Raw genomic sequence first — 24,669 nt, 5'->3', positions numbered from 1 at the left:
CACCTGAGACATCTCCTGGCATCAGAAATTGAATCTAAATCTCACTGGGCCTCCAGAGACAATCGCCAGTTTACAGGAGACTCAGAGACGACAGGGCAAGTTAAACATAATAAGGGAAATAAAGAGCCAGAGGAAGAAAAAGCAAGACACTCTACAGTCACAGAAAGGACACAAGATGAAAGCCACGTGTGCACCTTCTTCAGATCCCAACCCAAGCAAACTAACCGTAAAAACTGCATTTTTGAGACAATTGGGAAGTCTGGAGAGGGACTGGCTATCAGAGGATATTAGCAACCAGTGTGAATTTTGTTACCAGTAACACAGATACTGTGATCATGTTGGGTTTTGTTTTTTGTTTTTTTAATTATTTGTTAGAGACACACACTGAAATATTTACAGGTTAAAAAAAAAAGGGTATCTGAGATCTGTTTTAGAATACTCCAACGAAATTTCAAATGTGGGAGAAGTGATAAAACAAGATTGACGACATGCTGATAACTGTTCATTTCACTAGTCTCTGAAAGTTTCCTTAATAAAAGTTAAAAAAAAAAACAAAAAAACAGTATGCCCTTATTAAAACATGCAACTCCCTGAGACGGGAGCCTCTGGAAGTGGCAGGAAGAAGGATCAGAAGGAGAGAAGTCCAACGGAAGCAAAAATTCAGAATGAAAGAGTCAGCAACTGCCCACAGGGCTGCCCCTGTGACATCAGAGCTATTCTCTCTCTACCTGGAAGAGTTCTAAAGTGAGAGCTTAAATGGAGCCTGAAGATAGACCCCAAGGGCAGACTGCACATTTCATTATTCCAGCAATAAATATTTGAGCACCAGCACATGCTCAGCCCAGTGGAGGGACAGAGCACCGATTAGGGCACGGCCTATGCCCTCGGAACAGTCTGAGTCTCTGGGACATCGGGTCTTGCCATCTTTGGTCAGAAGAAAGAAAACCAAGGATCTTGGACCCTGGACATGTTCTTAGATGCTCAGAAGAAAAGCAGCACCACGCCCTAAGTGCAGCGAACTGCTGCTAACAGCGCTACCCTGAGCTCTGAGCACTCTCGGGACCAGACATCAGGATGGGATGAGGGGAGTGGACACAAGACGAGCACGTGGCTAACCCTAACCCGTCTGTCATGATGTGAAGAGACAGGGGGTTTTTCCAGCCAGTGGTACTGAGTTACAGCACACTTTCCATACTAAGAAATACAGAAAATAGACTGGCAATGCTTGGTCAACGAGGGGGGGCGGGGGGAAAGCTAGAACTCTGTTTCCCACATTCTAAAAAAAAATCTACACAAATCACTAAGCATAAAAACTAAGACTACAGGGACTTCCCTGGTGGTCCCGGGGTAAGGGCTCCAAGTTTCCATTGCAAGGAGGTGTGTCGTTTGATCCCTGGGAATCGCATGCCACAATGTGCAGTCAAAAACAAACAGATAGACAAACAAAAACCAACACTGAAAGAACTAGGAGAAAACATAAAATACACATCTTGGATCTGGGATGGCTTTCTTACACTAGACCCAGAAATGAGTGTTTTGGTAAGTCTAAACACATCACAATGAAAAACCACTGTGTGACCCAAATACCAGGGAGCAAATTTCAAACACAAGAGTTAGAGAAAGAAAAGTATCTTGCCCTCTGGGAATAATAAACCTAAGAGAAACTCTGGACGCTGGGATCGATCTATTGCTCTATCTAACTTGGTGGCTCAGACGATAAAGAATCTGCCTGCCATGCAGGAGACCTGGGTTTGATCTCTGGGTTGGGAAGATCCCCTGGAGAAGGGAATGGTTACCCACTCCATGATTCTTGCCTGGAGAATCCCATGGACAGAGGAGCCTGGTGGGCTACAGTCTATGGGGTCCCACAGAGTTGGACACGACTGAGTAACTAACACACTTTCACTTTATCTATTAGGGGCTGCTCAGTGAAATGAAGATTCTAGAATTCACAAATTGCTCCTCTTGACTAGAAAAAGCAGAATGCTCTCCTTATTTGCGAACACTTCATTATAGCAAACATAGCTAACCAAACGGCGAGGCCAGAGAACGGGAAAACAGACTCCCTAACGATATACACACTAAGGCTTCCATTTGGCTCATTTTAATTTAAGATATTTTCAAGGTTGCTCTCATGCAGGTCCCTCTGGGGCCTCAGGTTTTCCTAGTTAGTTTCTACGTCCACCCCCAAAGCACATCTGGCAGAGAACCTGCAGGTGCTGAGGCGCTGAGCCCGGGAGGGGCCAGGGAGCCTGAAGACTTGTGCATCGTAAGCATCGTAATCCACCTGGATGGGAAGGGCATTCTCAGATTCTTTGGGGGTCCCGAGAGCTGAAACACATAAAAAATATCAACTGTCATCAAAACACACTTCAACAAGAGGCCTTTGGATGGTCTTCATCAAAATCTGCAAGGTATAGGTAGGTCATCATCAGCATCTCCACGTGAAAAACAATGAGATAATAACCCATGATCAGGTTGCAAAGATTAAATGATTTTTGCATCAAAATGATAGAGAAATTACTATTTACAAGCACTAAGTAACGGCCAGATGATGGCACCATTTCTTTCTGTGATCCCATTGTTAAAAAAATAGCATCTTAGTGGGGTGGGGAGTGGGTGGGAGGGAGGCTCAACAGGGAAGGGATTTATGTATCCATATGGCTGATTCGCACTGTTGTACAGCAGAAGCTAACACAACATTGTAAAGCACTTATACTCCAATTAAAAGAATAAAAAAATCAATCATAAAAAATGGCACCTTAATGGATATATTGCAGAAGGAAATGGCAACCCACTCCAGTACTCTTGCCTGGAGAATCCCATGGACAAAGGAGCCTGGTAGGCTACAGTCCATGGGGTCGCAAAGACACGACTGAGCAACTGTGCATATATATATATACACACATATATATACACACACACACACAATGTGTATCTTTAGTCCTTTAAAACTTTCCACCCCATTCCTATAACCAACCTATGGAAAATAAACACAAGATTTTGAAAAAAAAAAAGAGTTTTGTTATCACCCACTTTGCAGTGGGTGATGACAAAAATATATGCAGTCATTAAGGGACCTTCCAAAGGTCACACAAGGGGAATTCAGGTCCCAAACTTGGCCATGAACTTTTTATTCAACCTCACAAAATCCTGTTGCCATGGCTCAGTTGACTCTTCCTAAAAGTGATGAAAGAAGGAAAAAAATACTCACATGTATCACGGCCATTTTTTGCTTTCTCACAGGTGGGCTGTAAAGTTAAACAGATAGTTAATCACTCCTGGAATTTGCCCTGCTGTTTATTTATTCAATGCAGAAGACTATAAAATCTTAAAATGAATTTCTCAATTTTTACTCATGACCACTGGGGAACAGGGGTATTTTAGGGCCAAAATAACAATATCAGTGACAGTCCCCAAAGGCTCTGCTGGTCAATGAAACCTACCTTCTTTCCTGCCAGTTTAATTCGTGGTGTGAAACTATTACAAAAGAGCTGGCTTTTGGATGTGTAGAAACTGTGAAGAAACAGACAGGGTCATTCATCTAAACCCCTTTCATTTTTTTTTTAGTTTTTAAAAAAATTTTTGACAGTGCTACATGGCATGTGGGATCTTACTTCCCCTACCAAGAATCAAACCCATGTCCAATGCAGTGGAAGTGCAGAGTCTTAACCATCGAACCACCAGGGAAGTCCTCAAACCCCCTTCATTCTAAACCTCCAGACACAATCGGAATCCCAGGCATTGATCAGCCCTCCTAGGAACGCTCACTCAGCCCTCACTGATCTTTCCAATTCTAACTTTGCTTTGTAATTCCTAGGAAACATTGGTTACGTTTTAAATTATTGTTCTATTCCTTTTCCCCATAAATTGTCTCATGTGTGCTACTCTTGATTTCTAAGTGGTCTAGAACCTCCTCCTCGAGCTGAAATCAGCAGGAACACCGAGGCCTGGTCCCAGTCAAGAGGAGGCACAGGGAGCTTCCTACAAACAGAGGGGCCCAGGCCCAGCATCAGTCATCTGTGGGCTGTGGGAGTCGGAAACTGGTGTGGAAATAAGTCCTTCAAACTTGGTCTCATGCTTTTCATCACAGACTGTAATTATGTCATGGCCATGGCTTTGCATGTAGAGAGACCTGAAGCAAATATTACAACTTAAAGTTTCCACATTTTCTTGACAAAAGATTTTATGGTAAGAGCTCAACAGGTTTGCAGAAAAAAATGGCAAGGGAGCTAACAGAATCCCTGATCACCTACGGTGAATCTGGCTCTCGCTCACCTGTGGTTTATCCAGTGAGGGATGTTGTAGTCATCCCCCAGACGGGAGTCATGAGGGGCACTCCGATTGTGCAGCTGAAAGGGAACAGAGCATGGACCAGGTGAGCTGGGAAGCAGGCGGGACCTGGAGCCACCCAGCTTCTCCGATTCTCACTATTCAAGACCACCCTGCACCGGAGCCTGGCTTTTAGCAAGCAGTGCGAGATCAGTCACCTTGAACAACGGGACAGCGTGCAGCGGCTGCTCCCCCATGCACACCAGGTCCACACCGATTCCTAAGGAACAAAAGGGAGAGTTGGGGGGTGCGCGTGATTTAAGTGGGGCCAGGGTTCGAGACACAGCTGACGTATCAGCGCTGCCCATGGCAGGTCAGAAGGAAATAGGTGCATTCCGTCTTTCTAACTTTCACCAAGTCCCCCTGCAGCTGCCACTAATCAGCGCTTGACAATCCGCCTCTGACCGCCTTGCAGGTCGTGATCTGTCGAGCAGACCACCATGTGGCCATGAACACAGTTTCAAGGCCAGACAGGAAAGGGAACCCTGCCAGCTCAGTAAAAAGCAAAACAATTCCATCAGTTAACAGTCTCTTTACTGGCCGTCGGGACTCATGTTCCCAACTGTGTCTTGCTGTTGGAACACAAATCAAGCTGGAGGAGGGGCGCAGCTTGGGGACATCACGGAGGGAGTACCAGGTGATGCTCTGGCGCTTCCCAGGACGGGCCGATGGGCACTGGATCCTGGAAACAACCCCAAAGGGGTTCTCCAGCATCAAGTACGTTTGGGACACTCAGGGCGCCAATTGTGTCCTTTAGAGGCAAGCAAGACACTCTGACACCTTCACACTGGCAACGAGGAACTGTGCCTGACTGTGCATTCCCAAGCCGACCGACCATGGGACTCTTTTCATCACCTGACGTTACTCAGGTCCCCAGTCCCGACACTCAGAGCCCTAAGGCTAAGCTAGGCTGTAAACACAGGGACGCAGGGCAGCGCCCCGGGCGCATTACCGTTATCTATCATCCGCTGCTTGGTCAGGATCATGAGCAGCCGGTCCACCTCGAACACGCCCACCCCGGGTGTGATCACCACAGACATCTGCCCGGTTCGGTCAAAGTTGCGGTTGATGTAGTGCTTGTCAAACACTTGAAACAGAGCAAAAAGTCCTCCGGTGAAGATGCTACAGCTTCTCAGAAACCAGCCAGTGGCAAGCGCTCCTGTTCTCTCAGACCCGATTCGTCCACGTCCCTATCAGAACGCCTGCCACCTCCTGGCCTGAGTTCACGTCTGTCCTTCCCCTTAGATGTTAAGAGCTTCTTGTGTACAGCTCTATGTCCCTGTCACCTTCGTTAATCCCCCTCTTCAAGGGCAAATACCTAGCTTGTGCAGCCTTGTGTGAGAAGTGAAAGTGTTAGTTGCTCAGTCGTGCCCAACTCTTTATGACCCCATGGACCATAGCCCGCCAGATTCCTCTGTCCATGGGATGTCCCAGGTAAGAATACTGGAGTGGGTTGCTATTTTCTCCTCCAGGGGATCTTTCTGACCCAGGGATAGAACCCATGTCCCCTGCATTGCAGGCAGATTCTTTATTGTCTGAGACACCATGCCCAAATTTCATGTGGTTAATTTAAACCATCCATAAATGGATCTGTATTGCAACTTAGAAGAATCAAATATTAATTAAGACAGTATTCGCTGCTAAATGTTACATGGCAGCCTGGAGGGGTGGCGAGTTTGGGGGAGAATGTATGTGTACGGCCGAGCTCTCTGCTATACATCATGCTATTAACAATGGTTCCTCTTGGGAAGGCTGACAGTGGAGGGAGAGGGGAGATTTTTATTTTACTTGAAGTACTTTTCTAGTATTTGAATTCTAGGAACATGGGTTCCTTCTGTCATTAAAAAAAAAAAAGGTAGATTTATAAAAATTACTTAGAAGCAGTTGAGGGATGGAGTGGAAAATAATAAAAACACAGTTTTTAGGAAAATAAAGGACCCAAAGGAGGATTGCCTACAGCTCTTTACCCTTGGGACAGCATGAGACAAGCAAGTCAACTGCCAACAGAAGCCCCAAGACCTACATGGTGGCCATTGAATCCATCCAATCAGGACTTCTCTGGCAGTCCAGTGGTTAAGAATCCGCCTTTCAATGCAGGGGACATGGGTTCGATCCCTGGTGGGGGAACGAATATCCCACATGCCACGGAGCAACTAAGCACTGTAACAAAAGATCCCACGTGATGCAACCAGGATCCTTCATGCTGCAACTACGACCCGATGGGCCAAATACATAAATATATAATTTGTAAAGTTACTGCTTTCAGTTAATCTGCAGGGTGGCAGCTGGGGGCATCACCAGCTCGGCCTGGGTCTCTGCACATCAGTAAAGAGACGTTCACGGTCACGTGGTCAGCGAATGCCCACACACCACAGCTGCGCCTCACTCACCGTTGAAGGACAGGTTGATGGCCTCCAGGTAGTTTCCTTGTGCTGAGGTAGCATTGTCTCCCTGGGGAAAGCCCTCTGTAGCAGAAGACACAGACAAGGAACAACACCTCGTGAAAGACGGACCCGTAAGAAACAAGCGGAAGGTGCCTGGCCCCACAGGCCCCCGCCCTGCAGAGGGGACACGACTGAACCTACTGCACACACAATGACCAGCGGGGTCCCCGCCCTGAGACAGACACCTGGCCAGAAGCAGAAGCCGCACTCGGCACTGGGAGGGAGGCAAGCAGGAACTTCTGCGTCCCCCAGCCTCCACCCGACCCCTCCCCTCCCAGCACACCTCCCAGCACCTAAGTGCAGTACCTGCCTGTTCCAGTCGCACCAGCACTGGGTACTGGATGAAGAGCTTTTTGATGGTCACGAGGAGTGAGGTCCACTCTTCCCTCCTCTCGTTCTGCACCACCACCCTGAAAGGAGCACCATCGCAAGGTGGGTACCAAGCAGCGACGACACATGGGACATCCGGTCCCTTACAGGGTTTCACGGAAAGGGGAAGAAGGGACGCCTGGAGCTGGGGTCATTTATCATACAACAGTACATGATGAAAGTCAAATGTGTTTAACAAACATTAGCAGACTGGACTTCTCTAATGGTTCAGTGGTTAAGCATCCGCCCGCCAATGCCGGGGACAAGGGTTTGATCCCTGGTCTGAGAAAATTGCTTATGCTGCTGGGCAACTAAGCCTGGCGCCACAACAAAGAGTCGCCCCCACCAGATGCAACTAGAGGAAGACTGAGCACAGCAACGAGGACTCAGTGCAGGCAACAATAGTTAAAATGTTTTAAAAAACAGCAACGTTGAGAGGAGGCTTATAGACTTTCCACATATTCCCTCCTCTAACACATGTTTTGTCCTCCCCTTCCCCGACTCTGATCAATATTCCTCATTGGAGTGGGGTGTTTGTTGCGATTCCTAAACCCACAGGGACATGTCATCATCCGAAAGTCCCCTTATTCTTTAGGAACAAAATGCTTTAGTATCTGCAATTTGCTCTAAAGTAAAATTTAACACACACACAAACACAGGTGAAGCAAACACGGAATGATATTAACTGTTTAATCCAGGAACTGGTGGTATGGGTTCATTATATTTAGTTCATTCTTCTTTTCTGTGAGAATTTGAAATTTTTCACAGTAAAAAGCTTGGAAAGTTCAAAAGCAATGTGATACCCTAAATTGGATCCTGGAATAAAAAAAGGTGCATAAGTGGAAAAGCTGATGAACTCTGAGAAAAGTCTGAGATTTAGTTCATAGCAATGTACCAGCGTGAGGCTTCCCAGGTAGCTCAGTGGTAAAGAATCCACCTGCCCAGCAGGAGATGGGGGTTCGATCCCTGGGTTGAGAAGGTCCCCTGCAGAAGGAAAAGGCAACCCACTCCAGTATTCTTCCTAGAGAATCCCATGGACAGAGGAGCCTGGTGGGCTACAGTACATGGGGTTGCAAAAGAGTTAGACAAGACTTAAGCGACTGAGCACACACCAGTGCTCATCTGAGTTTTAACAGATGTACCTTGGTTAGGAAATGTTCAGAGTAAACTGTGTAAAGCGTATATGGGAACTCTCTGTGCTAGCTTTGCTACTTCTCTGCAAACCTAAAATTATTCCAAAGTCAAAAGGTTAATTTTTTAAGTTAGGTAAGAAATAAGCAAGGAGAAAAAAAGGCAAAAAAAGTAAAGCACCCAAACATACTTGTAAAAGTCTTCATAGAATCGCCCCTTGTGATCCTGCCTAATTGAGGCTCGGTTTATTTCAGGAAATTCATCTGAAATAGAGAAAACAACATACGTAGATCAAATTGAAGAAATTCAGTTTCTCTGCTCCCCCTTCTGGATTGAAGAACTACATCACACAAACACACACAAAAGATAACTATATTTCTATTAAGTTGGGAAAAGTTTTCAATTAGCAATAATGGCACCTCAGATAAACCTTATGGGCTACGATACTGCCACTGTGCAAAACTAGGTTGGGTTTAAGATGGATCACAGCCCAGAGACTTCTTGCGTTGACTAATGGACTGAGTCATTTTCCACTCTATCCTATCTTTTAACCGAAAAACTGGGAGAGATGGAGCAGGAAAGAAAAAATGATACAGAGTGAATCAGGATTGACATGTGGAAAGCTTAATAAAAAAATAACTTTAGGAACAGTTAGAGAGATTGGGATGGACATGTACACCCTGCTCTATTTGAAATGGATAACCAACAAGGACCTACTATGTAGCAAAGGAACTCTGTTCAATGTCATGTAGCAACCTGGATAGGAGGGGATTTGGGGGAAGAATGGATACACGTATATGCATGGCTGAGTCCCTTCACTGTTCAGTTGAAACTATCACATCATTGTTAATTGGCTCTGCTGCTGCTGCTGCTGCTAAGTCACTTCAGTCGTGTCCGACTCTGTGCGACCCCATAGACGGCAGCCCACCAGGCTCCCCCGTCCCTGGGATTCTCCAGGCAAGAACACTGGAGTGGGTTGCCATTTCCTTCTCCAGTGCATGAAAGTGAAAAGTGAAAGTGAAGTCGCTCATTCGTGTCTGACTCTTAGCGACCCCATGGACTGCAGCCCTCCAGACTCCTCCGTCCATGGGATTTTCCAGGCAAGAGTACTGGAGTGGGGGGCCATAATTGGCTCTACCCCAGTGCAAAATAAAAAGTTAAAAAAAATATAACTTTGTAAGAGAAAGAGTTACTCACCAAGAGATTTCGCATCATAAAAAGTCCTAGAAAACAGGACCACTGTCACTTCATGACTGCAGTTCTTCTCCTAGGCATGAATACAGAAAAAGAGGGCTCAAGTTCAATCCATTTACTTCACTGTGAAGCAGCCTTCGTGAACACAGCAGTCTCAGCTCTGGGAAGCAGAGGCTCAGGTATTGGGTAACCTCCTGTAACTGTAGGCTGCATAATACAGAGGACAGAGTGCTAGGCTGACTCATGGCCCTGAAACTGACCACTATGTGACCTTGGGAAAGTTATCTGAAGTCACCGCAAATCACTGGATTTCCCTGGTGGCCCAGTGGTGAAGACTCCACGCTTCCACTGCAGGGGGCATGGCTTCCATCCCTGATTGTGGAACTAAGGTCCTGCAAGCTACGCAGTGCAGCCAAAACAAACAAACAAAAAACTGCAGATCACCAGTAAGGTGGGGGTGTCTCCTTGCTGTGGTGTGAAACAGACCAGCCCCCTGTCAGAGGATCCTGGTATTTATACCTGCTTCACGGTGTGTTTTAACCTTTTCAGGACTGTGGTTTAGAAAAGAACAGAACCTAGGGTAGTGGGATGCCAGAAGCAGACACTCCTGCCTACTTCCAGGGTCACAGGATGGGGACTGGATGCTGCTTGAGATGCAGGGGTTGAAATCAAGGCAGAGAATTACCTTTAGACTAGGACGGGGACGAGTGAGAATAAACATTTCCATGCAGTCGGGAGTTCAATGTTCTAGAAGTAGGGTGTTTACAGACGGCATGAAATTTGGCCTGCACCAGGGAGTCGGCAAGCTCAGTATCAGTTCCTCCTTGTCTTTGAAAACAGAAACCCACACTAACCAACCTCGACTCAAACTCAGCCTACTGATTGCACGATTCAGCAGTCATCATATAAGGAAGACAACATAACGCACATTGCACGTCACCATATGGTCTTCACAGCTATCTCTCAGGCAGACAGAAATCCCTAAATACAAGCCACAGGACCAAGGGCATACCTTCACTAGCCACCAACTCATTTATTGGACACCTAGCACTCCAAATGCAGCTTCAAACTCATCTGATTGGGGTGTAAGTTTTAGACAGAAAAAATGTCTGATGGTGGGCTGGCATGGGCATGTGAGCTTCTCAACTCATGTGTGATGGAGGAGGTGACATACAACAGGGTGACATGGCTCAGGACTACAGAAACACAGACAGGATGGCCTGGGGGTTACGATCCCAGGAGAGCACTGGGGGAAAGGATGGAACAGGACTAGAATTCTTGTTCTGCTTTTGCAGGCTACTGATCCCAGGCAAGGTACCTACCTCTTTCAGCTGTACTTTCCCTATCTGTGAAGAGTGACAAGAGACAGGATTCAGTGGGATAACGTAGGTAAATCACTTACAACAACATCTGGCGGTGGCGGCTTTTGTTTAGTCACTCAGCCACGTCCAGCTCTGTGCAACCCCGTGGACTGTAGCCCACCAGACTCCTCTGTCCATGGGATTTCCCAGCAAAGAATACTGGAGGGGGTTGCCATTTCCTTCTCCAGATCTTCCCGACTCAGGGGATCAAACTCATGTCTTCTCCACTGCAGTCAGATTCTTTACCGTCTGAGCCACCAGCGAAGTCCTCGGGTAGTATTGCTATTTTAACAATATTAAGTCCTCTGATCTATGAACATGAGATGTTTTTCTTTGATTTGGGTCTTTCCTTCAGCAACATTTTGTAGATTTTAGTGTACAAACCTTGCACCTTCTTGGGTAAATTATTGCATAGTGTTTTATTTCTCTGATGCTCTTGTAAATGGAATTTTTAATTTATTTCTCTTTAAAATTTTTAATTCCTTGTTTAAAAAAATTTTTTTTTAATTCCTTGTTTTAATTTCCTGTTCAGATTGTTCATTGTTGATGAAATACAAATGATCTGTGTGCTGATTTTGAACTCTGGTAAATGTGTTCATTAGCTCTAATAGTTGTTTCTTTTAATGGATTTTGGGGGGTTTTCTACATATAAGATGTCATCTGTGTAGAAAGATAGTTTTACTTCTCTTCCAACATGGGGGCCTTCTTTTTCTTTCTTTTGTTGGCCTAGTTGCTCTGGCTAGAATTTCCAGTACGACACTGAATTGCTGTTGTTCCGTCCCTAAGTCATGCCTGACTCTTTGTGACACAATGGACTGCAGCACACCAGGCTTCCCTGTCCTTCACTGTCTCCCAGAGTTTGCTCAGAATCATGTCCACTGAATCAGCAATGCGATCTAACCATCTTGTCCTCTGCCGACGTCTCCTTTGGCCTTCAATCTTTCCCAGCATCAAGGTCTTTTCCAATGAGTTGGCTCTTCACATTAGGTGGCCAAAGTATTCGAGCTTCAGCTTCAGCATCAGTCCTTCCAGTGAATATTCAGGACTGATTTCCTTTAGGATGGACTGGTTTGCTCTCCTTGCTGTCCTCCAGCACCACAATTTGAAAGCATCAATTCTTCAGCGCTCAGCCTTCTTCATGGTCCAACTCTCACATCGTGTACATGACTACTGGAAAAACCATACCTTGACTCTACCGATCTCTGTCAGCAAAGTGATGTCTCTGCTTTTTAATATGCTGTCTAGGTTTGTCCTAGCTTTCCTTCCCAGGAGCAAGCGTCTTTTAACTTCATGGCTGCAGTCACCATCTGCACTGAATACTAGTGATGAAAGCAAATATCCTTATTTTGTTCCTGAACTTAAGGGGGAAAGTCTTCACTCTCTTACCACTGAGTTTGATGTTAGCTCTGGGTTCTTCACAAGTACACTTCACCATGTTGAAGTGATTAAGGTAATTTAAATCTACAGTCTCATCAATTAGCTCTGGTGCCTCCATTAAATGCAGATTAATAGAAATAGTTTGTTTTAAAAATCTGCACTGAATAATGTTTATACAGCAAGACTTGGTGCATGAGAAGAAACATACCTTCCACTTGGTAAAGAGATCAGCAAGGAAACCATTCACAGCTTTCTCAAAATACAGATCCCCTGAAAAGAAACAATAGGAAGAAGGTGAGAATTCTCTTTATTTCTTGCTTACAAATTCTTCCCTCAGTAAAGTAATAGGAATAGGACTAGTCAAAGAGAAGGTGCTCTATCCTAAAAGTGGTTTCGCCCTAGACTTTCTATTGAGCCAAATTTAATATTTACCTCACTTGCTAAGAGGTCATGGGTTCAGGGTAAAACCCATGATTGAAAAAGATCTGATAAAGTTGTGAAAAGATTGAAAAAGTTTTGATGCTTGAAAAAGAGTGTATCTTCAAAATGAGAGAACCACCTAAGTGGTAAATATAAGTATTCTCACAGTGATGCTTCATGTTTGTTCGAAGGTGATCGGGCAGACCCTGGGCATTCACTAAATTATCCCTTGCAGTTTCTGCTGTTCTTCAGCAAACCCTTGATGACCTACATGAAAAATTAATTTGTAATTTTGCTAAACACAAGCTAGAACTGCATGAACCATGAGGCTGGGGTGTTGGGCACAGCATCCACACCTCATGGCAGCTTTATCATACTCCACTTATAGTGCAGTAATTCTAATAAAATGAGACAAACTTGGTGATTTCTGTGAGTGGCAGAACATGAAATGAAAGTTATCAAAGAAGATGCTGGTTCCCGGCCATAAAGTCACTACCTCTATGACTTTTGATTCTGCACCTATAGAATAATTGAAGATCTGAGAATACAGATTTTTCCTTAATGCTTTACTACATTTCATACAATTCACTGCACATATAATATGTATATTTATTTTTAACATTTGAGGATTTATAAAGATTCAGGACATATCTTCAGAGAATGTTCAGAGATTACAGTTAATGATACCAATTTGAAGGAAACCAGAAACTTCTCCCCATCAGCATTACAACCCACACTTAGGAACAGTACCATAAATATCAAAATCCCACATTTCACAGCTCATCTGAATAAATATGTAAACCATAGCCGACGTAGAACGGAACACCACCTACAATAAACAAAAACATAATTGCATTAAAAAGCAATTTTGGATAGAATTTCAGTTCCGCAAAATGAAAAAGTTCTGGAGATTTGTTTCAGAATGATGTGAATATACTCAAAACTACTGAACTGTACATTTAAAAATGGTTAAGGGAATTTCCTGGTGATCCGGCGATTATGACTCCACCCTTCCACTGCAAGGAGAATGGGTTTCGACCCGATTGGTAAACTATAGACCATATGCCTTGCAGCGCAGCCAAGACAATAAAGAAAAAAAGGAGTGAATTGCTATAAAACTAGGGGAAAGATTACTGTAAAATACCAATGCATGCCCACTACAGTGGCAAAAATTTTCAAACTTTAAAACTGGGTATTGGAGAAAGTAAAAAACAGGAGGTTTTATATATGGCTAACTAGGAGTATAAATTGGTCCAAAGAATTTGAAAGATAATTTGGCCTTATCTTACAGAGCAGAACCTATGACATGACAAATACACTCCTAATCAGTGATTTAAGACATAGTGAGTGCAAACAAGACAGCTAAAAAAGAAAGTGGGAGGGAGGAAGGGGGAGAATACATTTTCATTACTCTTTAATAAAACTCAAAAGTAAGCAAAATGAGGAATACACTACTTAGGGTAAAATATATATGTATTGTCACTATATAAATAAGCAAATTACAAAAATAATTTTTTGTAAGACAGAGTGGTTATCTCTCAAAATTGCCCCAAGTTCCCAACTACCTTGCCTGCCCAGGAGACATCTGGTGATGTCTGGTGACATTTCTGGAGGTTGTGACTTGCAGGGGGTGGGGACGGGGGTGGGAGCTACTGGCATTTAGTGAGTAGAAGCCAGGGACACTGACCAGCCCACAGTGCCTGGTACAGCCCCCCACACTACTGCCCTTTCGGGCCAGGTGATCCTCTCTCTGGAGGGCTATGCTTCATGCTGTAACAGATTGAACAGCATCCTCCACACAACCCCAGTTGTGACAAAGATGTCTGCAGACTTTGCCAAAAGACCCCTGGGGAGGCATCATCACCCTGGGGTTGAGAACCACTGCTGGTGGGGAGGCTGTGGGTGGGAACACGGAAGAGCAGACAGGTGCTTTCACCAGGGTGGGGAAAGCCCTGGAGCCACAGCTTCTGGGCCGATTCCCACCAGCGTGGGGAACGTGCATAGGCGCTCAGTTTGGAATTTCCCAACTGTACCAGAGTCACAGGAGATTCCCTGGCAAAGGTCCTTTTCCAGGTTTACCAACACAATCTTCAACTCAGCTTAACTTTTGCTGTGAATTAGTGGGCACAGAAGTCTGTGACCTAGACACTCCATTTTTACATCTGATATAAACAAAAGAAAACAAAGATCACCCCCAAAGCAGAGAGATCAAACTGTAAAACCCTAGAATTTCAGGAGTCCCTGCTTTATTACAGTATTATTCCAGTTGGGCAGATGGTAGCTTGGTCACGAGCTTGATCATAAGATCAGGTTTTTGCTGGTTTCCATTTTGTTTTTTATTTCATGACTTACAGACATCACAACATGGGGAAACAAAACCAAAAAAGCATCATATCAACCTCACCCTGGTATCTTCGCTGATATAACCACACATGACCTTCTCATTCTTGACCCACAGCTCACCAGCCTGTGCCCTAAAAGGAGACGCACACACATTATTACAAGTCCTACATAAACCAAGAAGAAATGGAGGTGCCTTCAGGGTAGCTCCCTCTACTCTGTCATTGTCACCCAAATGACCTGGTCAGTTACAGATTTCCAGAGTGCCACAGACACAACAGAAAGAATTTTCAGTGTGCACTGAATTTGTACAACAGGAGCTCTTGATTTGCGGGTCTGCAGACAACCTCTGAATCTGAGGAAGGGCTTTGGGGAACCCACGAACCGTCTAAATGATGCAATCTTTCCTGAGCACAGAATTGTACACTTTGTCAAATCTCAAAAGGGCCCATGTCACAAAGACAGTTAGAAAGCACTGATGAACAAATTTGCTAATCCTAGCTTTGAGATAATGAGTTTCAACAAAAACAAGACCCATCGCAGTATCACAAGCAGACAGGAAGTATAAAGGCACAGGATCCCTACTCAGTGGAGCCCGTCTTTTCTTGGGCAAGCCATGCAGCATTCTGGATCTTATTTCCCCAACGAAGGATCAAACTCATGCCCCCTGCATTGGAAGCACAGTCTTAACTACTGGACTACCAGGGAAGTCCCAATGGAAGCCACTTTACTGAAAATTTTTCATGTCATTATTAAGTAATATGATATCTTCTGTCCCTGCATCTTTTTTTTTTTTAATTCATTTTTGTTTATTTTTCAGTCATTGTTGTGAGATTAAGCTGTTGCTTTTTTTTTAGCTGTTGCTTTTTTTTTGGCTGTGCCGGGTCTTTGTTGCTGCATGGGCTTTTCTTAGCTGCAACGAGCAGGAGCCACTCTCTAGTTGTGGTGTGTGGGCTTCTAACTGCAGTGGCTCATCTTGCTGCGGAGCACAGGCTCTGTGACGAGCGGGCTTCAGTAGTTGCGGCTCCTGGGCTCTAGAGCACAGGCTTGGTGGTCGTGTTGCATGGGCTTAGTTGCTTGGCGGCATGTGGGATCTTCCTGGACCAGGGATCACACCTGTGTCTCTTGCATTGGTAGGCAGATTCTTTACCAGTGAGCCACCAGGGAAGCCCTCCTCTTGCTTCTTTATCCTGTTTTTCAAATTGTCTACAACGAACAAGCACTGTATATAAAAATACTTAGCACACGCCTGATACACAGCATGTGCTGAACAAGTGGTACTTGACAGTGTTAATTCCATGACCAGGACACGTGTGTTGAGACTGGCCATTAAAGAATCAGAGCTCAAGTCAGAGAGAATATTCCAGAAGATCCTCTGCAGTTGGGCAGATCGAGCAGAAAAACACCCAAACTGGGTGTTCTAATGGGTTTTAAGTGTGCCTAGCAAACAGATATGCCTGCTCCTGGACCTACTGTGTGTTTTATTATATGGACACCCACACAACTCAAAGGCTGTATGTAGAACAGTTACTGCACTGGATCCTGCTCCTGTTCACAAGCTGATGAATCAAGAGGGACACACTAGTTACCTGATGCCAGCAAATTCCACCTTCTGAGTGATATAGGCACATGTGCTGACCTAAGTGGAGAGAGAGAGAGATTCAACAACACATCGAGGCCATAAAAGGGCACAAAGAAAGTCTCCTGGCTTTCTAATCTCTTCTAACCACCCGATATTCAATTAACATGGGAGAATAGATTTATCCCACAGGGAAACCTGCTGGGGCGGGTATAACAGTAGGTTCTTAAGGGCTTGGCAGGTACAGACAATAGTAAAGACTGGGCGGATAATAAGTGGCCCGCTTCACCTGTGTATTTGTCATAGACGCTCACGTATGCACCTATATTTACATATAGAACATCTACTTCTCATTTTAGAAAATGGAACCTTCTCGCACCAAATAAAAAATACGCAAAAACATCTCTGTCTAAAAATATACAGTGTGGACATTTTACTTAGGACTTGCTGTTCCATAATTGCCAAAGAGTCCAAAAGGAGAAGTCTCTGCAGCAGCTCGCGATTGTGATGAACTGACCATGCTCAGTGGAAATGCCAGTTAAAAATAAATAAACAAGGAAAATGGGAGGAGGGGAAAGTGAAAAGCAGTCTAACCTGGAAGCAACAAGATCTCGGTTCCAGCCGAGTGTCAACTGTTTACTAGCTTTCTCGTCTTGGGCACTTACTCAACCCCTCTATCTCAGTTTTCATATATATAAATTCAGGGTAATAAATGCCTATCCACAGGAGGAGATATGAGGAGCAAATGAAATCAGGCGAAAACTTGAAAATCAAAGTCCCATTTAAATGTAAAATATTATACTTTCCCATTCAGATCAAAAAATGCAAAGTAAAACTCTGTGAAAACAAACAAGCAGAAGAAAGCATGAAAAAAAACATGAAAAGAGAATGGAAGGAGACAGACAACATCTCCACAATAATTGTCTGTGATGCTGGAATTGGAAATGATTTTATACTTTTCTTCCAACTAGACATAAATCTCCCCAGTGACATGGATTATTAACATAATAGAAAAAGTAATAGACTTTAAAAACAACAAAAAAATCACATCTTACCAAACTTTTCTTTAGTCGCCACATATCCCCACGGCCAATATATTGATCCTTAAAGGTTAATTCCACAAGGTCAAGGGTCACATCCTAAAAAGGATAATCAGATGTATGTCTCTGCATTACTCTGCCATGCTTTATAGGTGTAAGATAGTGCTCACTCACCACAGAGAAACTTTTTGACAAAAAGACAAGCACTGAAGACCATTCAGTAGTGAAAGTGAAAGTCGCTCAGCCATGTCCGACTCTTTGTGACTCCATAGACTATATAGTCCATGGAATTCTCCAGGCCAGAATTCTGGAGTGCGTAGCCTTCCCTTCTCCATGGATTTTCCCAGCCCAGGGATCAAACCCAGGTCTCCCACATTGCGGGCAGATTCTTTACCCAATGAGCCACAAGGGAAGCCCGTTCATTAGCGGAACCCTGAGAAATAGAATTTTATCCTGCCTGAGAAGGCTTTTGAGGACAGGGAAGTGTCCAACAGATATGACAGCCACTGTACCATGGTCAAATGCAAAGCATACCAGAGTAGACAGTCAGTGTTTTAGTCTTGATTTTGGTATACAAATGTGACACTGAGCTATGGGTTTTATTTCCCTAGATAATATTGATTATGTCACTTGGACAATGATTTTTTTACCTCTTAATTTTATAGCATCATTGCTCAAAGTAAAATGACAACACAGAAAGAAATTTTAGTATTTTATAGAGAATTTTATATTTAGCTTCACAAACATACATATATGTACAGAACCTTTATAGGACAAGCTTTTAAAAAAGGAGGACTTTAAATGCAACGTACATTCTATCTATAGCCTAAATAACCTCTGTATGACCACACATTGAATAGTCTAACACTACACTTGGTGTGTTAGTTGCTCCATTATGTTTCACTCTTCGCGATGCCCACCAGGCTCTTCTGTCTCTGGAATTCTCCAGGCAAGAATATTGGAGTGGGTAGCCAGTCCGTTCTCCAGTGGATCTTCCAAACCCAGAGACTGAACCCAGGTCTACTGCATTGCAGGCGGGTTCTTTACTGTCTGAGCCACCAGGGAAGCCCTAAGTAACTCATTATTTCCTTAGAAACCTACTGTTGAGGTAAGGCATTAATCATTCCCCATACTGCTGCTAAGTCGCTTCAGTCGTGTCTGACTCTGTGCGACCCCATAGATGGCAGCCCACCAGGCTCCCCCGTCCCTGGGATTCTCCAGGCAAGAATACCGGAGTGGGTTGCCATTTCCTTCTCCAATCATTCCCCATAAGATATTCAAATCCAGAACAAAGACATACCTTAGGGTCTACAACATTCACATACACATCTTGGTAAGGTCTCAGCCGAAACACCTGAGTCACAGTCTGGTCCACACTGATAGTTTCTGAAACAGAGAAGAAATCTGGATCACATAACGTATTCTGAAAAACCAGGTAAATACATTCTTATCTATAAATGGCTTCTCGGGTGGCTCAGTGGTAAAGAATCTGCCTGCCAATTCAGGAGAATCAGGAGGTGTGGGTTCGATCCCTGGGTCGGGATGATCCCCTGGAGAAGGAAATGGCAACACGCTCTAGTATTCTTCCCTAGAAAATTCATGGGCAGAGGAGACTGGCAGGCTACAGTCCATGGGGTCACAAAGAATGAGATACAACTGAGGGCATGTGTGTGCGTGTGTGTGCACGCACACACACACACACACACACACACAATCTATAAATACCCAAACATTCAACAAACAACACAACTGATCCCTTACCAAGGGCAAGACATGTTTTCTGTCTTCAGGAACTTAAAACTGCTTTTCAGGTGAAGTAAGACCTGAACCCAAGCAATTAAAAAATGAGAGAGAGACAGACTGAAATATATATATGTATGTATATGTATATTTAGAGAGAGAGAAAAAAGAATTTAAGAAGCAACATAAGAAAGTTCAAAGGGTTGTGAAAATTTAGAAGAGGAAAGAGATCGTTTCTCTTTTGGAATAAGAGTAGTGATGGTAGTCAAGGAAGAAACAAACTTTCCAATGAGCCCTGAAGTCTGCTAAGCAAAAACCTTAACAGGCAGCAGAAGAAGAGGTGAGAGTAAAAGGGACACTCAGGATCTAGGTTTGAAAACACATTTTCCCATCAAGTTAAAACATAAAAAAGTGGTTGACATCAAAATCCTTTAGAGAAGATTAAAAAAAAATTTTTTTTTCTTTTCAGTGCCGTTTAAGGAATTATTTTATTTGCTATCAGTTAACATTTTAGTTCCTAGATCAGCAGGGTATAGTCATTAGAAGAAAGGATTTGGATCCAGAGTGAGTAAGTATTGATAGGATCACTGCTCTGGCTCCTTCACTTGCTAACACCAGGCAAACTTGCTCATCCCACCGAGACAAAGGTTCCTCCCTCACTCGAGAGCTGGTGGGAAGATCAAGAAAGATAGATGACAAACAGCTGCAGCACAGTGCCTTGCCCAGGTGCTGGGTAATCAGCGGTATATGTTCCTCCCCTGCTCCAACCCAGTGCAGACACGTAACAAATATTTTGTGAAAAAATATAATATTGAGGAAAACATGCTTTGCCAACAATTGTTTTGGAGTTTAAGTGTAGGGCTTCATCTACTTTCCTTTTGATTCTAAATATAGTTTTTGTTTTCTTGTTAATATTTACTTATTTGGCTGTGGAAGGTCTTAGTTGTGGGAACTCTTAGTTCCCTGACCAGGGATCGAACCCAGGCCCCCCGCACTGGGAGCACAGAGTCTTAGCCACTGGACAACCAGGGAAGTCCCTAAACATAGTTAAAAATTTCTAGTGCCTTCAAGGTGCTGACAAATGAGATTCCTTGGCAGTTTTGGTATCTGACAATATTTTTATTAGCAGGAACACAATTTGATAAGGAGAGACGTACTGTGCCCTCATTGTGAAGGGGGGTTTCTTAGAGTTTCTGAAACAATAAAGTGTAAAAAATCTTGGAGAAGAGAGATGGAATTCTTACCTTTCTGCAAATCCTCCTTAAGTGACTTGACTTGCAAAAGCAGAGGGCTGGGGGGAAAAGCAACAAAGAGAAGAGATGTCGTCTTAACTAACGTAAGCTGTCTTAACTTAACAGCGTTAACTAATCAGCTTTCTTTACCACCCAGAAAACACAAACAGATCACTCTGGACATATCCTAACTGGCAGCACAAGAACAGGAGAGAGCTCCTTTAGAAACCAACTCTGCACTCGTTCAGTAAGGCCCTACATCCAAACCTTCAATCTGTGAACTTTCAAAGACGTGAACGTGCGCGCCAGCCCCTGTGTGCCACCCACTGTACCGGATGACTGTAGTTTTCAAGGTACTGTGCTGTGAGATTAAACATGTTTTATTTTTTGTGTTTTTGATGTATGTATTATTTGTGTGAAAAAGCATTAGGCTGGCCAAAAAGTTCATTTGGGCTTTTCCATATGGAAGAACTCGAATACTGGCCAGCCCAATGTTCTGAACCTATTACACCACAGTACTATACAGCCGATTGTGTCAGTTGGGTACCTAGACCAACTTCGCTGGACTTAGGGACAAATTGGACTTACGGACAAACGAACTCTCAGAACAGAACTCATCTGTATGTCACAGACTTACTGTATTCAAGGAAATGAATAAATGCTACAGAATTGTTCAGAGTTCTCCTCTCAGCTTTGTAAACAGAAAGAATGGACCCCTTTTAAAAAGATTGATTGGTCTAGCAAATTCCGGAGGGCAGGAACATCTTTATCCCAAGGCAAAGAGCCATCTCGCCCTCCATCCCCTTGGACGACACGTCACCTGGAAACAGCGGGCTGCCCAGCTAGCCCCCTGCTCCTGCTCAGATGCTCACCTGTACTCATCGTTGGGGTGGGCAATCTCCACGATGTCTCCAAGCTTGATGTGTGGAAATACTTTGGGATTCACAACTAGCTCATCGTCTGAAAGACAATTCAGGGATCTTAGGCAGCAAGCAACTCACTCAGTTGTGGATCCACAACTCAGTTGTGGTTCTCATGCTCGATCCTTACAACCCCATCATTCAGTACGACAACCCCATCTCACAGAGGAAGTTCCATTTAAAATTCCTTCTATCAAGGCTTCCCTAGTGGCTCCGTGGTAAAGAATCCACCTGCCAATGCAGAAGACATGGGTTCGATCCCAGGTCCGAGAAGATCCCACTGGGAGCCACTAAGCCCATGTACCACAACTGTTGAGCCTAGAGCCCGGGAACCACAGTACGGAGCCCACACGCCACAACTACTGAAGCCTGCATACCCCAGAGCCTGTGCTCTGCTACAGGAGAGGCCACCGCAACGAGAAGCCCATGCTCCGCAACTAGAGAGCAGTCCCCACCTCTGCAACCAGAGAAAAGCCTGCGCAGCAACGAAGACCCAGCAAAGCCAAAAATAACGAAAATTCTTTTTAAAAATAAATAAATGAAATTTAGCTTGACTGAAGGATTTGTACAGGAAGCCAGAGCTGGTGAGCAGCTGAGTGGGATGGTGTTCGGGGACCTTTGTCTCCAGACCTTTACCTGCCAGCCCACTGCTCCCAGGGAGAAGGCAGCTCTTCCTCTCTGGGAATTAGGCCTCTAGGGCAATTCTTTCCTTCCTCAAATGGCGTGCATCTGGCATACACCAGGATCAAGACAGCCAGGGGCCCACATACAGCACAATCCCTTCTATTTAATATTCAAAGAATTTTTCAAAATACTATCTGAATGTGACCCTCACAATAAATCTCTAGATCTAATAGAAGGAAACAAGAGATAAAGCAACTTGCCAAAGGTAGAGAGCTAGTAACGACAGTGCACGAGGACTGGTTACTAGTCCAGGGTTCCAAAACCCACAGTCTCCCACACCCCTCAAGCCAAATAAAACACCCTGGACTTGGAGGGCAATGCTTGATCAGGGAAAAAATTCACATATAGCAGAATTGAATAGACAACAGAAATAACTTGACAGAGGACAGGATGCAAGGATACAGTGTACACAGCATATAATGTATGAGAGTCTTCTTTTTCAGTCTGGAGCTGGGTACAGGAAACTTAAATATAGAGAGGATGTGATTTTATATGTTTACCTATCCTTGCCCCACGCTAGGGCTCGGGGACGGGGGAGGGAACTCTTTCAAATATAACAAACTCAGGATCATAAAGATACGGTATTTTTTGTTGTTGTTTTTTCTTTGTCTCTGTTTTAGCTTTTAGGGAAAGATGGTCTTTTTTTTTTTCTTTTCTTTTTTTTGGCCATGTCACATGGCTTGTGGGAGATTAATTCCCCAACCAGGGATCAAACCCAGGCCTTCAGTAGTGAGAGCACAGAGTCCTAACCACTGGACCATAGGGAATTCCCAACATATCCTTCTATCATGCTAAAATTATGACAAATAAATATGTCCAGATTTCAGATATAATCAGAACCAACAAGAATTCAGCCTAGGAAAGCAAAGTACTGAGTTAATCCACAGTTGCTTTTTTGGGGGGATACAGTTTGCACTGACAGGTGTAAAGCAAATCCTCTATGAAGTCTTCCTCTAACTCTCACAGTCTAACAAGTATTCCTTCCTGTTTAATCTTATCATTTCTTTTTGCATGTATGTCTCAACAAGCTGAAAGCTCCTTAGGGAGAAGGAACCTTGTCATATTCAAAATCTTTATGCTTGGTATATAGATAGGTGGTTTAGTCGCTAAGTCATATCCGACTATTGCAACCCCATGGACTACAGCCCACCAGGCTCCTCTGTCCATGGGACTCTCCAGGCAAGAATATTGGAGTGGGTTGCCATTTCCTTCTCCACTGGTATAGGTATGTACCTAATAAATATTTGTTGGATGTATTTTTTTCAATTTGATGTTTATTTTATTTATTTATTGACATACAGTTGACATACAATACTGCATTAGCTTCAGGTGTTCAGCATATGATTCAGTATTTTTGCAGAATATATACCATTATGAGCTATTATAAGATAAGAGGTGTATTCCCTCTGCTACATAATATATCCTTGTTGTTTATCTATTTGATACATAGTAGTCTGTATCCTGGAGAAGGCAATGGCACCCCACTCCAGTACTCTTGCCTGGAAAATCCCATGGACGGAGGAGCCTGGTAGGCTGCAGTCCATGGGGTCGCTAAGAGTCGGACACGACTGAGCAACTTCACTTTCACTTCTCACTTTCATACATTGGAGAAGGAAATGGCAACCCACTCCAGTGTTCTTGCCTGGAGAATCCCAGGGACGGGGGAGCCTGTTGGGCTGCCGTCTATGGGGTCGCACAGAGTCGGACCCGACTGAAGCGACTTAGCAGCAGCAGCAGCAGCAGTCTGTATCCATTAATCCCGTACCCCTCATTTGTCCCTCCCTTTTTTCCTCTCCTCTTTGGTTACCACAAGTTTTGTTTTATATGTCTGAGCGTTTGTTCTGCATATACATTCATTTGTTTTGTATTATTTTTTTAGTATTTGTCTTTCTCTGTCTGACTTAATCACTAAGCATAATATTCTCTAGGTCTATCCATGTTGCTGCAAATGGCATTTCATTCTTTTTTATGGCTGAGTAATATTGTAGGATGTATTTTTTTTTATAGTCCTGCAGCAGACTGGGTACAGCAGGGATCTACCACTGTCTTGCACACCTGAAAAAGAACACTTACATACATTGTATTAATAGATACACTGTGTACACTGTATCCTTTTATCCTTTCCTGTGTCAAAAGTTATTTGTTTGTTCAATTCTGCTCCACAAAGGTTTAGCAGCTTCCACTGCATACAAAGTACAATGTTAACAACAGAGTGTGGTTTTAGCAGAAATTATGTTTTAAATATAGCAATGCCTGGTATAGCCTTTTCCTGGTACTTACAATGGCTACATTTATTTAGCAGCTCAAAGTAGCCTGCTGAATACTGTACATATATCACTTAATTTGATCCCTTAAGATCTTATGATATAGAAACTATTATTCTACCTTTTAGGCAGCCCTTACCTTTGGGAGGCTTATACATCTATAACACAGGGGCAGATATAAAAGTGAAAGTGAAGTCGCTCAGTCATGTCCGACTCTTTGCAACCTCATGGACTACAGCCTA

General features: G+C 43.9%; 1 protein-coding gene and 1 pseudogene across 11 annotated transcripts in view; both read right to left on the bottom strand.

Annotated features, from left to right (window-relative positions):
* The window catches only part of DEPDC5 (DEP domain containing 5, GATOR1 subcomplex subunit), a 72,926-nt gene that overhangs the window by 45,923 nt on the left and 2,334 nt on the right, over nt 1–24,669 (bottom strand). For all 11 annotated transcript variants that reach the window (XR_011561238.1, XR_011561239.1, XR_011561240.1 and 8 more), the window contains exons 3-20: nt 21,432–21,519; nt 20,572–20,618; nt 18,888–18,973; nt 17,603–17,686; nt 16,558–16,607; nt 15,033–15,102; nt 13,379–13,457; nt 12,417–12,478; nt 9,474–9,543; nt 8,467–8,539; nt 7,083–7,186; nt 6,723–6,797; nt 5,285–5,419; nt 4,491–4,552; nt 4,279–4,352; nt 3,447–3,516; nt 3,215–3,251; nt 2,211–2,331 (exon numbers count right to left, since the gene is read on the bottom strand). Coding sequence is in view for 8 of the 11 variants with exons in the window: in XM_070769896.1 (XP_070625997.1) it covers nt 2,211–2,331; nt 3,215–3,251; nt 3,447–3,516; nt 4,279–4,352; nt 4,491–4,552; nt 5,285–5,419; nt 6,723–6,797; nt 7,083–7,186; nt 8,467–8,539; nt 9,474–9,543; nt 12,417–12,478; nt 13,379–13,457; nt 15,033–15,102; nt 16,558–16,607; nt 17,603–17,686; nt 18,888–18,973; nt 20,572–20,618; nt 21,432–21,519 (1,387 nt within the window). In the remaining 3 variants the exon portion in view is untranslated. The remainder of the gene's footprint in view (nt 1–2,210; nt 2,332–3,214; nt 3,252–3,446; nt 3,517–4,278; nt 4,353–4,490; nt 4,553–5,284; nt 5,420–6,722; nt 6,798–7,082; nt 7,187–8,466; nt 8,540–9,473; nt 9,544–12,416; nt 12,479–13,378; nt 13,458–15,032; nt 15,103–16,557; nt 16,608–17,602; nt 17,687–18,887; nt 18,974–20,571; nt 20,619–21,431; nt 21,520–24,669) is intronic.
* Nucleotides 8,611–8,740, bottom strand: LOC139176878 (U4 spliceosomal RNA; annotated as a pseudogene).

Source organism: Bos indicus, chromosome 17 (genome assembly GCF_029378745.1).
Source record: "Bos indicus isolate NIAB-ARS_2022 breed Sahiwal x Tharparkar chromosome 17, NIAB-ARS_B.indTharparkar_mat_pri_1.0, whole genome shotgun sequence".
Taxonomy (NCBI): Eukaryota; Metazoa; Chordata; class Mammalia; order Artiodactyla; family Bovidae; genus Bos; species Bos indicus.
This window is presented reverse-complemented; position numbering and strand designations above follow the sequence as displayed.